Here is a 12285-nt window from a genome sequence, read left to right as displayed (position 1 = left end):
GATGCATCAGACATGCTCTTGCATCGTAGGATCAAATTTAGCTATCATCTCAATTGATCCCAGAAAGTTTCCATTGTTATGTACATAAAGCCTTGCATTTGCTCCACGAAATGCTGAGTTATGCTGAGCTACGTACCACACAACTGCTATAATATGTGTCAACAGTGATTGCCAATGTTTCTGCTCCTTGTTTATTTCTCTCTGTGTGTGCTTATCTATTGTCTTCATTACAGGGAATCTTTGCTTTATTTCAATCCTTTTTTTGCATTTTGAATATGCGCCTTAGATAATTTGTGAGATTGCAATCTGTCATTGAGATGCTTCCAGTCATTGCAGCCTTCTTTTACTAATTGGTGTGCCGTTTTTGAGCTGTACAATTTGCGGCAGAAGCAAAAAGCTGCATCAGCTTTCTTCGCGCGTGTACACCAGTTAATTTCTTTCGACCCTTTCTCTATTTGGCATTCTCCGTGTGTATACGTCTTCTGAAAAGTTTTTATTCTCATCATTCTTTGGAAAGACATGCTCACTACCAGTTATTTTTACAGGCTCTCTCTTGACTAAAATTTCTGTCATCTTGTTGTCAAATAAATCTGGCCAATTTGCTAGATCATACATTTCTTCTTCAGTGGAAATAGCGTTAGAAGTATTGGCTATTTTATCAACCTGTGTACATTTTGCACTAACGTCCTCTTCCTCAGCAATGGTGGTACATTCTGAAGCAGTCCATGTCCAAATGCAGCAAGACCTGGACGATACCCAGGCTTGGGCTGACAAGTGGCAAGTAACAGTCGCCTCACACAAGTGTCAGGCAAAGATCATCTCCAACAAGAGAGAACGCAATCATCGTCCCTAGACATTCAATGGCATTACCATCACTGAATCCCCCCACTATCAACATCCAGGGGGGGTTACCATTGACCAGAAACTGAACTGGACTAGCCATATAAATACTGTGACTACAAGAGCAGGTCAGAGACTAGGAATCCTGCGATGAGTTACTCACCTCCTGACTCCCCAAAGCCTGTCCACCATTTACAAGGCCCAAGTCAGGAGTGTGATGGGGCACTCCCCACTTGCCTGGATGAGTGCAGTTCCCACAGTATTCAAGAAGCTTGACATAGTCCAATTCAAAGCAGCCCGTTTGATTGGCACCACATTCACAAACATTCACTCCCTCCACCACTGACGCACAGTAGCAGCAGTGTGTACTGCAGGAATTCACCAAGGCTCCTTCGACAGCACCTTCCAAACCCATGACCACTGCCGTCTAGAAGGACAAGGGCAGCAGATAGATGAGAACACCATCACCTGGAAGTTCCCCTCGAAGTCACTCACCATCCTGACTTGGAAATATATTGCCGTTCCTTCAGTGTCACTGGGTCAAAATCCTGGAACTCCTTTCCTAACAGCACTGTGGGTGTACCTACACCACATGTACTGCAGCGGTTCAAGAAGGCAGCTCACCACCACCTTCTCAAGGGTAGCTAGGGACGGGCAATAAATGCTGGCCCAGCCCGTGAAGCCCACATCCCATGAATGAATAAAAATAACATTTGCTGGAGTGCATTAATTCAGCATTTACCTCACAAGCCAAAACACTTTTAAAAACCTTGAACTTTTCCAGTGAACCTTTCAGGGTTTTATCCATTTCTTCTCTCTTCTTTTTTTTCTGCCTTTTCCTGCATCTGAGCTATACTTCTCCATTTATCCCTGCTAGTGCTAGCTATTGTATTTCAAATACCAATTGGACCGCTGCTTTGCATTAATTAAACCGATGCCTTCAAACTAAACTGGAAATGAAATGTTGCATGCATTCAAAGGTCACCCCAGCACAGGGCCCCCCAAAGTGTGGGGCCTGGGGCAGTTTACCTGATTCGCCATACCCTAGGGACTGCTCTGACTCCAGACAACCAACACTTCAACTACAAGCTACAGGCCTGTAATGAAATCTTAAAGGACTGAACTGAATTTCATCTTTTATCCTTATTTGCATTTAATCTTTGTATGTATTCAGTTAGTAACTTTCACTTAAGTAAAATACAGCAGTAGTTTTGTGATAAACTAATCTGTATCTTGATTAAGACTAAAGCTTTGCTGCTGGTTATTTTTAAATTAAATTGCTCGCAAATTTAAAGGGAGGCTACATACACGCACAAATTTTTAGCTCACAAACCGCTTTGAGGAAACATCTTATGCACGGTTGTGACAATGGAACAATAGAAACCTGATCGAGAACACCAAACTATGAGTCTACCAAAACAAAAACAGAATTACCTGGAAAAACTCAGCAGGTCTGGCAGCATCGGCGGAGAAGAAAAGAGTTGACGTTTCGAGTCCTCATGACCCTTCAACAGAACTGTTCTGTTGAAGGGTCATGAGGACTCGAAACGTCAACTCTTTTCTTCTCCGCCGATGCTGCCAGACCTGCTGAGTTTTTCCAGGTAATTCTGTTTTTGTTTTGGATTTCCAGCATCCGCAGTAGTTTTTTGTTTTTATATATGACTCTACCAAGCCTGTGTCCTCAGTGCTTCCTCTACATTAAGACCTGGACAACATATGCTAAGCAGGAGAAAAGGCTGAACAGGTTCCACCTTCGCTGTCTCAGACATACTCTTGGTATCTCTTGGCAGGACAAGGTAACCAACTCAGATACCCTAGAGCATGCTAATTCCATCAGCATATAATCATTACTAAGCCAACGGTCTCTGCACTGGCTTGGCCATGTTCATTGGATGGATGACAGTCCTATACCCAGAGACCTTCTTTACACTGAACTAGCCACTGAGTCATGAACTTCTGGACATCCATACCTCCACTGCAAAGACACTTCCAAGCAAGATATTAAGTTGCTGGTCATTGACAAGACAGTTGCTGATGGCTGTGACCTCTGCAGGCTGACTGTCTGGAAGTGCATTGGAAGAAGCAAGGCAAAACGAAAAGCTTAGCTGGCTGAGAAGAGGGTCCAGAGAAAACAGGTCACAAATCCTGCATCTTCTCATCTCACTGTCTTCATCTGCAGGAAATGTGGCAGAGACTGCCATGCCAGAGTGGGGCTCCTGAGCCACAGCAGATGTTGTTTAACACAGAGTTGACCACCAGGGATTAAACCATTATCTCACAAGACAGATGGCTGCCAAAGGTGAGTCAGGAGATAGGGGGAACAGGCAGGGAAGTCAGGATAGTGCATTATCTAATTGAATGACAGTGGCAGAGTCGGGTCGAGGAGTCGTATGGCCTACTCCTGCTCTTATTTCTTATGTTCTTATGAGGTAAGTGATCAAATAATCTGTTTCCCTTGATGTTGAATAAGGGATACATATTGACCAGAACACCAGGAGGATGTTCTTGCTCTTCCTTTGAATAACCATAAGATCTTTTATATCCATCTGAAAGGGTGGTTGGGGCCTTGGTTTAATATCTATCTCATGTGCACAAGTTCTGGAGTGGCGTTTGAACTCAGGACCTTCTGATTGAGAGGTGAGAGTGAGCCTAAGATGACACAATCTGATGTAAAATGTAAAAGTGTAACAAAAAAGTGATGACATCAGGGAGAGGTTGTGAACATTAAATGTGTATGTACAGACACAGGTATTTCCTGTCATTGTGGCTATTGTCACGCCAAGTAAAGGCATGTCCTATTCCTTACTTTCAGAATTACTAAAAGTTGTGCCACAGGTTAGCAAGGCCATAAAAAAAAAACAAATCAAGCACTAGGTTTTATTTCTCGACCAGTAGAATTTAAAAGAAGGGGAGTTATGCTGAACATATGTTGAGCCTTGGTTGGACCATGCTTGAGGTGCTGTGTGCAGTTCTGGTTGCCATATCACAAAAGGATATAGAGGCACTGGAGAGGGTGTAGAGAAGATTTGCATGGATGATACCAGAAATGCATGGTTATACATATCAGGAAAGGATTGCCATGCTGGATCTGCTTAATCTTGGAAAAAGAAGACTGAATGGTGACTTCATAGAGGTATTTAAAACTATGAAAGTTTCTGATAGAGTACATACAGAAAGAATGTTTCCTTGTGAGGAAGAACATAGCTAGAGGCCATCAATACAATATAATCACCAAGAAATCCAACAGGGAATTTGGAAGAAAATTCTTCACCCAAAGAATGATGAGAATGTGGAACTCGCTATCACGGGGAGTGAAGGGAAGTGATTTGTGTAGATGAATTTAAGGGGAAGCTAGACAAACATATAAGGGAGAAGGGAATAGAGGGTTTCAGAGATAGATTAAGATGAGGAAAGATGGCAGGAGGCTCGAGTGGAGCTTAAACACTGACAAGGACTGGTTGGACCTAATGACCTGTTTCTGTGCTGTAAATCTTATGTAATAACTTTAAACATGGGCTGTGTTTCTATTGAACTTTCTGTAACTGCCTTTTACTTTTGAAAAATGGACACTGACAGGTGGCTAAGATAGGGTCAGGTGACTTTTGTAATTTCCACACTGACTACTTCAGGTCTCCAGAAAGTTCCTCATTGAATGACCATGGGCGAGGGCCCCCTTGAATGGACAGAGCAATATGAAAACCATCTGCTGGATTCACAGATTCTATTGTTTGTGGACTCATTGAAAATCTCAAAATCAATGGACTTGCTGATTCCTGGTCTGTGAAGTTGAAACTCAACAAAGGGAGCTGTAAAGAAGCCACTCCACCACAAGGAAGTGTGAACAGACCCCACTCTCCATTGTGTAGCAAGCAATGGCTTTGATCTTCCAAACCATTCTGGGTGGATAAAAGCAGTATTGATCATGTGATCAAAGCTGGTGCCAGATATCGAGTCTTATTATTTTAAAAAACAGGGGAAAACTGGTCAGTCTACAAAGAACACCAGCTGCAGAAACAGCAGTAGCATAAAAAGGCAGTAATACCCAAGACTTTATGATTTGTAGACTGCTATATCTTAAAAGTCTCCCCGCCTGTTTCTTTTGAAGTCCACCAGTACAGAAGGTTGACCTCCTGATAAGAAAGTCACAAGTAACCACCTTCGAGACCTGCTGAAAAATCCATCCCTTTGAGGAAATCCTGCAATTATTCTGAGATACAGCTCCAGCTATTTGAATCTACCTAGGCTAACCCTTCAGGAATGAAAATGCCTGCTTCAATGGACCCACATATTTCCTAAGACGAGCCAAACACATGAACTACGAAATGTTCCTTTGTTTGTAATTGGTAAAAGTATACTATCCTCTATAACCATATTTCTTCTTGGGTTTGCGTGTGCGAGCTGTGTAAGGAACATAGTGCTAGACTTTTGCGGTGAATGCATGAATAAGTAATCCTCATTATTTAAACCCATGAAAGCTTGCTGCTGATTGTTCAAATTGACCACACACTCAGGGATAAGAAAAACACACGCTTTCCTTTTCAAAAGCAGTGATTGTGGATGGTAAGAAAAGGGAATTTGGGTTTCAGTTCTCTCTCATCCCTGTATGTATTAATAAGATGCCTCCTCTTCCTTCCTAACCTGTCAGTAGTCATTGACAAAGTTGACCACATCATTCTCTTCTATTGTCCAACTCAGTGGTACTGCCCTCATCTTGATTCAATCTTACCCATCCAGCCATAGCCAGAGCATCTCCAGCAATGACTTCTCCTCCTATCCTACACCAATACCTCTGAAAATCCTAAAGCATCTATCCTCGTTTCCCTCCTTTTCAAGTACCGTCCCTTCACGATACGTTCTGAAGATATTGGGTAAAGTGGTGCAACACTTTCCTTCAGCACTGCATTGGAGTATCAGCTTTGATTTTTGTGCTCAAGTCCTAAAATGAATCCACAATCTTCTGACTCACTGAGGCACAGCTGGCACAGCCACCTATGTTCTCCAGATTTTATTCATTGATGGGCTGAGTTTACTGATCTTTGAGAACGGAGAACGAAGAGACAAACATGTGTTTAGATGAAAGTTGAGGATTGAAGGAACTGGACTGTGACATTCTCCATGTTGGAACAGCATGCCAATATTCCCTGTAGGCTCTAAAATAAATAATAACCATGTGAGTGAGCCAACAGGAGGATTACTAAAACTTGTGGAACTCTATCCCTGCTGCTAAGGTCTAAAGCCCATAGCTTTGAAATTTTCTTCCTAAACCTTTCATCTTTCCAACTCTCTCCCCCAACTGATAAGTTTTTTAAAACCTACCTCTTTGACCAAGCTTTTGGCTATTTGCCCTGATATCTCCTTATGTGGCTCAGAGTCATATTTTGCTTTATGATGCTCCTGCTAAGAGCCTTGAGACAGATATAAATTCAATTCGCTGTTGTTGAGAATGGTAAAATGGGGGCCAGGGTAAACTTGGGAAAAATGGGAAAACAATCTGAATCATAAAGTAAACACAAGTGTAATGGCTGGTGACTGATTGGCTGTCTATTATTGTGAGACTATATATGAAATGATAAGGCTATTAATAACACTATTAATTACTTTTATAATTTTCATTGCCTGGTATTAATTTTAATCAATACTAATAAAGGGACATGCTTGTCCCTCTGATGGAACATCAATGACCTGAAATATTAACTCTGTTTCTCTCTCCACGCCTGTTGAGAATGTCACATAATCACTGAATTGTTACAGTGCAGAAGGAGGCCATTCGGGCCATCGTGTCTGCGCTGGCTCTCTGAATGAGCAGCTCACCTACCGCCATTCCCTGCCTTCTCCGGCTGCAGATTGTTTCTTTTTAAATAATCATCTAATTCCTTCTTGAATGCCTCGATTGAACCTCTCACTGAAAACGTTTTTTCTCATATTGCTTTTCCAACATTTTATGTTCATATTTCATTCGCAGCAACCGCAGAACGTTGCTTCTCATTACCAGAGAGACCTCCCAGCCTTGGGTGGTCAGTACCGAATCAAGGAGGACGCAGTTGGATGAGAGACCCATCTTGACCTTGTCGAAAAGCCGGCGGGGAGGGGAGGAGGGAGGGGCGGAACGGTTTGCGTCATCATGACGGACGTGCGAACGAGCCTATCACCTTTCGAGGGTGGCCGCCGGCTGGGCCAACGAGCGGCGGGCGAGGGTGAGGGGCGGGGTTTCCGGCGGTGTCTTGTGGCCGCGTTTGTTGCTGAGGTGAATAAACACCCGAGAGCCGGCACCCCCATCGCTGAGCGGAATGTTGTCGACAGGACGGCCGCTCGGGGAAACGATGGCGTTGAGCTGAGTGGGTTTCTCCGGTGCCCTGGGCCTCGTTTGGATTTTTCTCCCGTCTCCTTTTTTTCCCCCCCTCCCCCGCTCTTTCACACACCTTGGAGTCTTTGAGGAGCTGCTTCGGCCGAGGGCAGTGAGTGAGGGGCGACGACGGCCGCTTCCGCCCAGAGAAGGAAATAACTGTTTACAAAAATCCGTATGTAAATAATGAGAATCCATTTTATTTCAAACCGATATCCTCCATAAATAAAAGTCCTTTTTTTTGAGGAGTTAATGTGACTGTCCTTCCGCCTCTGTAAAAGTGAATGTTCAAACTCATCTGATGTTTTTCCCCTTTAAAAAAAAAATAGAATGAATATTTTAAAGTTTTAAATTTACAAGCTCGAGCGCCTTATTTTTGATTCTTTTGCTTTGAAAGCTGCGGCTTCCCTGTTGTCGAATGAATGGTTCGACCAGTGACGTTAGAAGGCATCCATTATTGGGATGGTTCAGGTGACGTAATTGGTGGAGGAACTATCAGGGCAGGAATGGCAACTTAATAATACCCTGGGACTTCCAAATAGTAATTTGAATCGTTGAGTTTTAATGTGTTCCAATTCTGTTCTGGTTTTAGGCGGGTTAAATTGTACGACGTGCAGTGTTTTAAGTAATCCCTGCCACTCAATTCGTACTGCTGTTCGTGTCACTTTTTTTTGGTGGCAAGTTGATTTTTGACTTGCAACTGCATATTTCACAGTTTTCGACTGTCAGAACGACTTCCACAAATTTCTGCTTGCAGAATCCCTTTCAGAAACGTCTATTTGTGGAGCAACTCTCTTCACCTTTTATATGACCTCTATTTCAGCTGCTGACTGCTATAGAATAGTACAGCTTCGAAGGAGGTCATTTGGCTCATTGGGTTAGCTGGCTGTTTTGAGGAGCGTTTCCTGGCTTTTTCCATATCCCTGCAGTTTTATTTTTTCATTTTTGTGTTTATCCAATTTTAATTTGAAAGCCACTGTTGAATATGTGGACTCTTTAGGGTACAATTCTCTGACAGTTTATTAGAAATTATGTTATTGTGAAAATTCCATACCCCTCTTATCTGCTGGGTATTTTCCACATTGAACAAATTTGAAAACTTGTGATCAGGAGAACAATTGGTCTATGAAGTGGATTGATTAGACCCACAGATATTTGCATGGCCCCTGATTCAGCAGCTACCGAAAGGAAATGTATTTCCAATGCAGATCCAAAGGAATAGATTTCAAGTCTTTATCGGCATGTACGTAACTTTACAGTTATAACTGCAAACGCTTCCTGTTATAGAAACAATGGATTTTGGAAAGAACCCACTAAACAGGGAGGCAATCACCCTGTTCTGATTTCTTCCATTTTTGATTTTTTTCCCTATTTTAAAACATTCAGTGAAGAGGTCTGTCAAAATTCCAATTTTATTTTTAAAGTATGCAGCCAGTTTCCTCTGTCTTACCATTTGCTTGAATCTTTGAATTGGTGCTGACAAAGTAGCACAGTCAAGCTGGGCTGTTTACTTGTAAATTGCAGTTGTGTCCCATTCATGAGAGACTTTTTTTAAGCTGAGGTCTTGCTGGCTGCTGGCTTTGGCGAATTCAGCAAGTTTATCTTTGGCTGCATGAAGTCCATATGGTGCCAGAACAGTGTAAAGTGGCTGTAAAGATAGAAAAGTGCCTAGGTTCAGTTGCCTGGTCTGTGCTGAGTTAATGGAGACTTCAGTCAATGTCCTATAACTCCTCTCACTATTTCTAGGCAAGGGAAAGATACACTTGGGTTTCTGCTCTTGATTCGGTTCCAATAACCTATGATGGAAAATCAGAATTTGTGGATTTCACACAAGGACAGATTTAGAGCTTAGTTGTGATGCTCATTATGATTAAATAACCTATTGACAATTGCATGGAGAATGGATACTTGGGTCAGGTACTTGAGGGCTGCTGAGGTAGTACATGTAGAAAAATACCCCAATGTGAATCAGCACCTGCAGCATTGATGGAGAAGAAGAATACTGAGGATGACAGCTCCTTTTTTTTTAGTCCATTTTTGACCCTGGCTAAAACAAGTTCACCAATATTCCAAATAGAAAATTTGTTTTGCAGCCTTGCATGCTATCCTGTGCCCCATGCTGGGAGTTGCCCTTTCACAATGATTAAGCAGTAATCTTGTGAGATCATGGTTCAGACATTTTACCTCTGACTTCTTCAGTTCCATGTGCTATTTGACAAATTTTCTTCTGTTGCCTAGACAAAATAATAGATCATCCATTTGATGCTGAGAATTTGGTTATTGTTTCCCTTTTTAAAGTTTGTTGAACTCTGGTAGATTTGACTGGTCTCAACACCCTGGACTAGGTGTCTAGGGCAAGCCCCCCCCCCTGCATATGTGTGTACATTACAGCAGCTACTTCCCTTTTCCTCTGCATGTGGCCATGCCATCAACTACTTTCATGTGGTTAGCGCAATGAATAGTATAAGAATATTTCACTTAGAATGACACAGGCGCAAAGTCAGTAGAAGCTTTTATTCGTCTCATGGTACCTTTGATCTGTTAAATCTTTTCAGATAGAAGAAACTTTACCTTAATTAGATAAATAAGTATAATTGCTCACAGGATCAACAAGATCCTATAGCAAGCTCCTTCCCTTAAATTTCTTTAGAGTAATATGAAACTGTAAATGGTCTTTGTGTGCTAAACATGATCCTTATTAAGTGAGTCCTTTTAAATATTGACAACACTGAAACTGGCTTTTGGTAGTCCTTGAAGCATTATTAAAGTGGGTGGCTTGTGTTTGTTCTTTTTGATACTTTTGGAAATTTGAGGGCTATGGGGTGCTGCATTCTCCCTTGTCTGTAGATCAGTATTCCTGGAATGAAGCCAGAAAGTTCTGCTGAGCTCACGAAGCTGAATTTCCAGTGAAAAGAAACTGAAAGCAGAACTTCTGATCGTGTAATTTGAATTTGTTTTATTACTTAGAGATGACAACGTTGGTATGTTACTGATAGAAAAGGGCTAACTGTGGTGAAGAATCTTCAATGTTTCTTTGGGCAAGAAGTGACCAATGATGGATGTTTCAGTTACTGTAACATAGGTGGTTGGGTGGGTGATAGTCAGTGACTAGCAAACATAGTTGCAGCTAGCTGGAATAGTACTGTACTGAACCCACAACCAGCTGCGGTTAGGTTGAATTCTTTACCCCAGCTAGAAGTTCTGCAACAAAATCAAAAAATGCTGGAAAAACTCAGGTCTGACAACATCTGTGGAGAGAAATCCACAGATGCTGTCAGATCTGCTGAGTTTTTCCAGCATTCTTTGTTTTTGTTTCAGATTTCCAGCATATGCAGAATTTTGCCTTAATAAAAGTTTGCAATTGGACGCTGTGCATGTGAAGGCATTTTAGATAAACAAATTCTACCTATGTGAATTCCTCAAAGCTTATTCTAGATACTGTTAAGCCTGGATCTTGGGTTTTTAAACACATTTGAAACTTGGATTTGTAGGTAGTTTGTTTGAATGACTTTTCTGGCATGTGGCATAGCTTGTTGAAATAAGGTCACATGGACTGATGGTGTGGATTTGTGCCTGTTGTTATCTTGCATTGGGTTTTATGCCTCCACAAAGTAGAAGAGACATTGAGTGGAGCTAAAGCACTAGCTGTAGGAGGGTAAATCAGAACAAGGGGGCTGCTTTCATTTATTTCTTAGAAGTTAGTTGTAGACTAACTTTGGTGGAAAAGAGGTCGAGCCTGAATTGCTGGGGGAAATTGTGCAGTAGATACTCCCTTAAGAGTGAAATAATGGAGTGATTAAAATACATAATTGAGGCTAGCTGTTCAAGTCCTTAAGTTGTCACCTCCCTGTCATTGGAAATGATGAATAAAGCTTGGGTATTTTCCTACTCTGAAAGTGGGCCAACCGCATCCGTGGCTTCCTAAACTCTTGCTTAAGATGTGGATTAATGGAAGGCTGGGGCCATCCCTTTGATTGGAAAATAATGCTGGAGATGAAAGGAGAGACTAAAGAAACCAAAAACTGATCTAAAAGAACAGCCCTCTACCCTGCCGTTCCTTCATTTGTCATTGGCTCATGTGATATCCTGTTTTTATCAATGTGCTATATTTTTGTCACTTCAAACTTTCCCAGATCTTTTACTAGCAGCCAAACTTTTTTTTGAAGTACTCAATAAATTGTCTGATTTTTGTTTTGTAGGTTTTGAAGAAGAGCAAAGATGTCTGAAGATCAGACTGAGGAAACTCGGCTCTGTGCCAACTGGTAAGGGACTAACTTAGACTTGATTACTTCGACAAATTGCTGGACTTGGTGTGGGATAGGATACGGGCAGTGGAGTTTTTTGGTTGAGCTGAAATTTATGGAAAATGGGAGGCCCCAGGAGAGCTTTAGAATTGTTGAGTCAACAAGTGACAAAGGCGCAGATGAAGATTTTAGCAGCAGGTGAGCTGAGATGCACGATACTTTGGAGATGGGCCTGTTTGTGATGGAATGGAGATAAGGATGGAAACTCCTTTCTAGGTCCCAGAGAATGTCAAGATTCAACCTGAGACGGTGGTTGAGTGGGAGATAAATTTAGTGCTGAGCCGACAGAGTTTATGGCAGGGAGGCAAGGAATTTTGTTTTCCCAGTGTTAACTGATGAAATTGTGGTGCAAGCAGTACTGGATGTCAGACAAGAAGTCAGGCAATGGAGGCATCCAGAGGAATGGTGGAGAGGTCATCTTTTCTTAAAAGTCTATGAAAAGAATAGTCAGTGAGGCAGTGAAATGCTACAAAAAGGTTGAAAAGATGGGAAGCTGCAGAATGAAGAGGTTTTCCCTTGAACTGTAGGACAGAAAGTGTAGGAGTTATTCTGTTTAAAATGATCTACTGAATATTTTCATTTCATTTCATGAAGCTAGGTTTCACTATCAGAGCTATCAATTGCTCTGTATGTTCACTTTACTGTGGAATAAAATAGCTTAATCACTCAAATCAAAGCATGCCTTATCCAGTGGTAACACCACCACCTCAGGAAACATTGAAGAAATATTCATGCAAAAGTCACAGCCAATTTGGATCACAAAGGAGTGTGATTGTTATCCCAGGTCCTGCTGTCATA

At 41.8% G+C, this 12285-nt stretch overlaps 1 protein-coding gene and 1 long non-coding RNA gene across 2 annotated transcripts in view; one reads left to right on the top strand and one right to left on the bottom strand.

Annotated features, from left to right (window-relative positions):
• Positions 1–2352, bottom strand: part of LOC144687835 (uncharacterized) — a 239690-nt gene extending 237338 nt beyond the window's left edge. The window contains exon 1 of the long non-coding RNA XR_013578223.1: positions 2275–2352. This is a non-coding gene — a long non-coding RNA (uncharacterized LOC144687835). The remainder of the gene's footprint in view (positions 1–2274) is intronic.
• A 4688-nt stretch (positions 2353–7040) lies between these two features.
• Positions 7041–12285, top strand: part of trafd1 (TRAF-type zinc finger domain containing 1) — a 45158-nt gene continuing 39913 nt past the window's right edge. Inside the window, exons 1-2 of the mRNA XM_078554321.1 lie at positions 7041–7362; positions 11383–11445. Coding sequence (XP_078410447.1) covers positions 11402–11445 — 44 coding nt within the window. The 5' untranslated portion in view covers positions 7041–7362; positions 11383–11401. The remainder of the gene's footprint in view (positions 7363–11382; positions 11446–12285) is intronic.

This window comes from Cetorhinus maximus, chromosome 12, assembly GCF_964194155.1.
Source record: "Cetorhinus maximus chromosome 12, sCetMax3.hap1.1, whole genome shotgun sequence".
NCBI classification, from domain to species: domain Eukaryota; kingdom Metazoa; phylum Chordata; class Chondrichthyes; order Lamniformes; family Cetorhinidae; genus Cetorhinus; species Cetorhinus maximus.
This window is presented reverse-complemented; position numbering and strand designations above follow the sequence as displayed.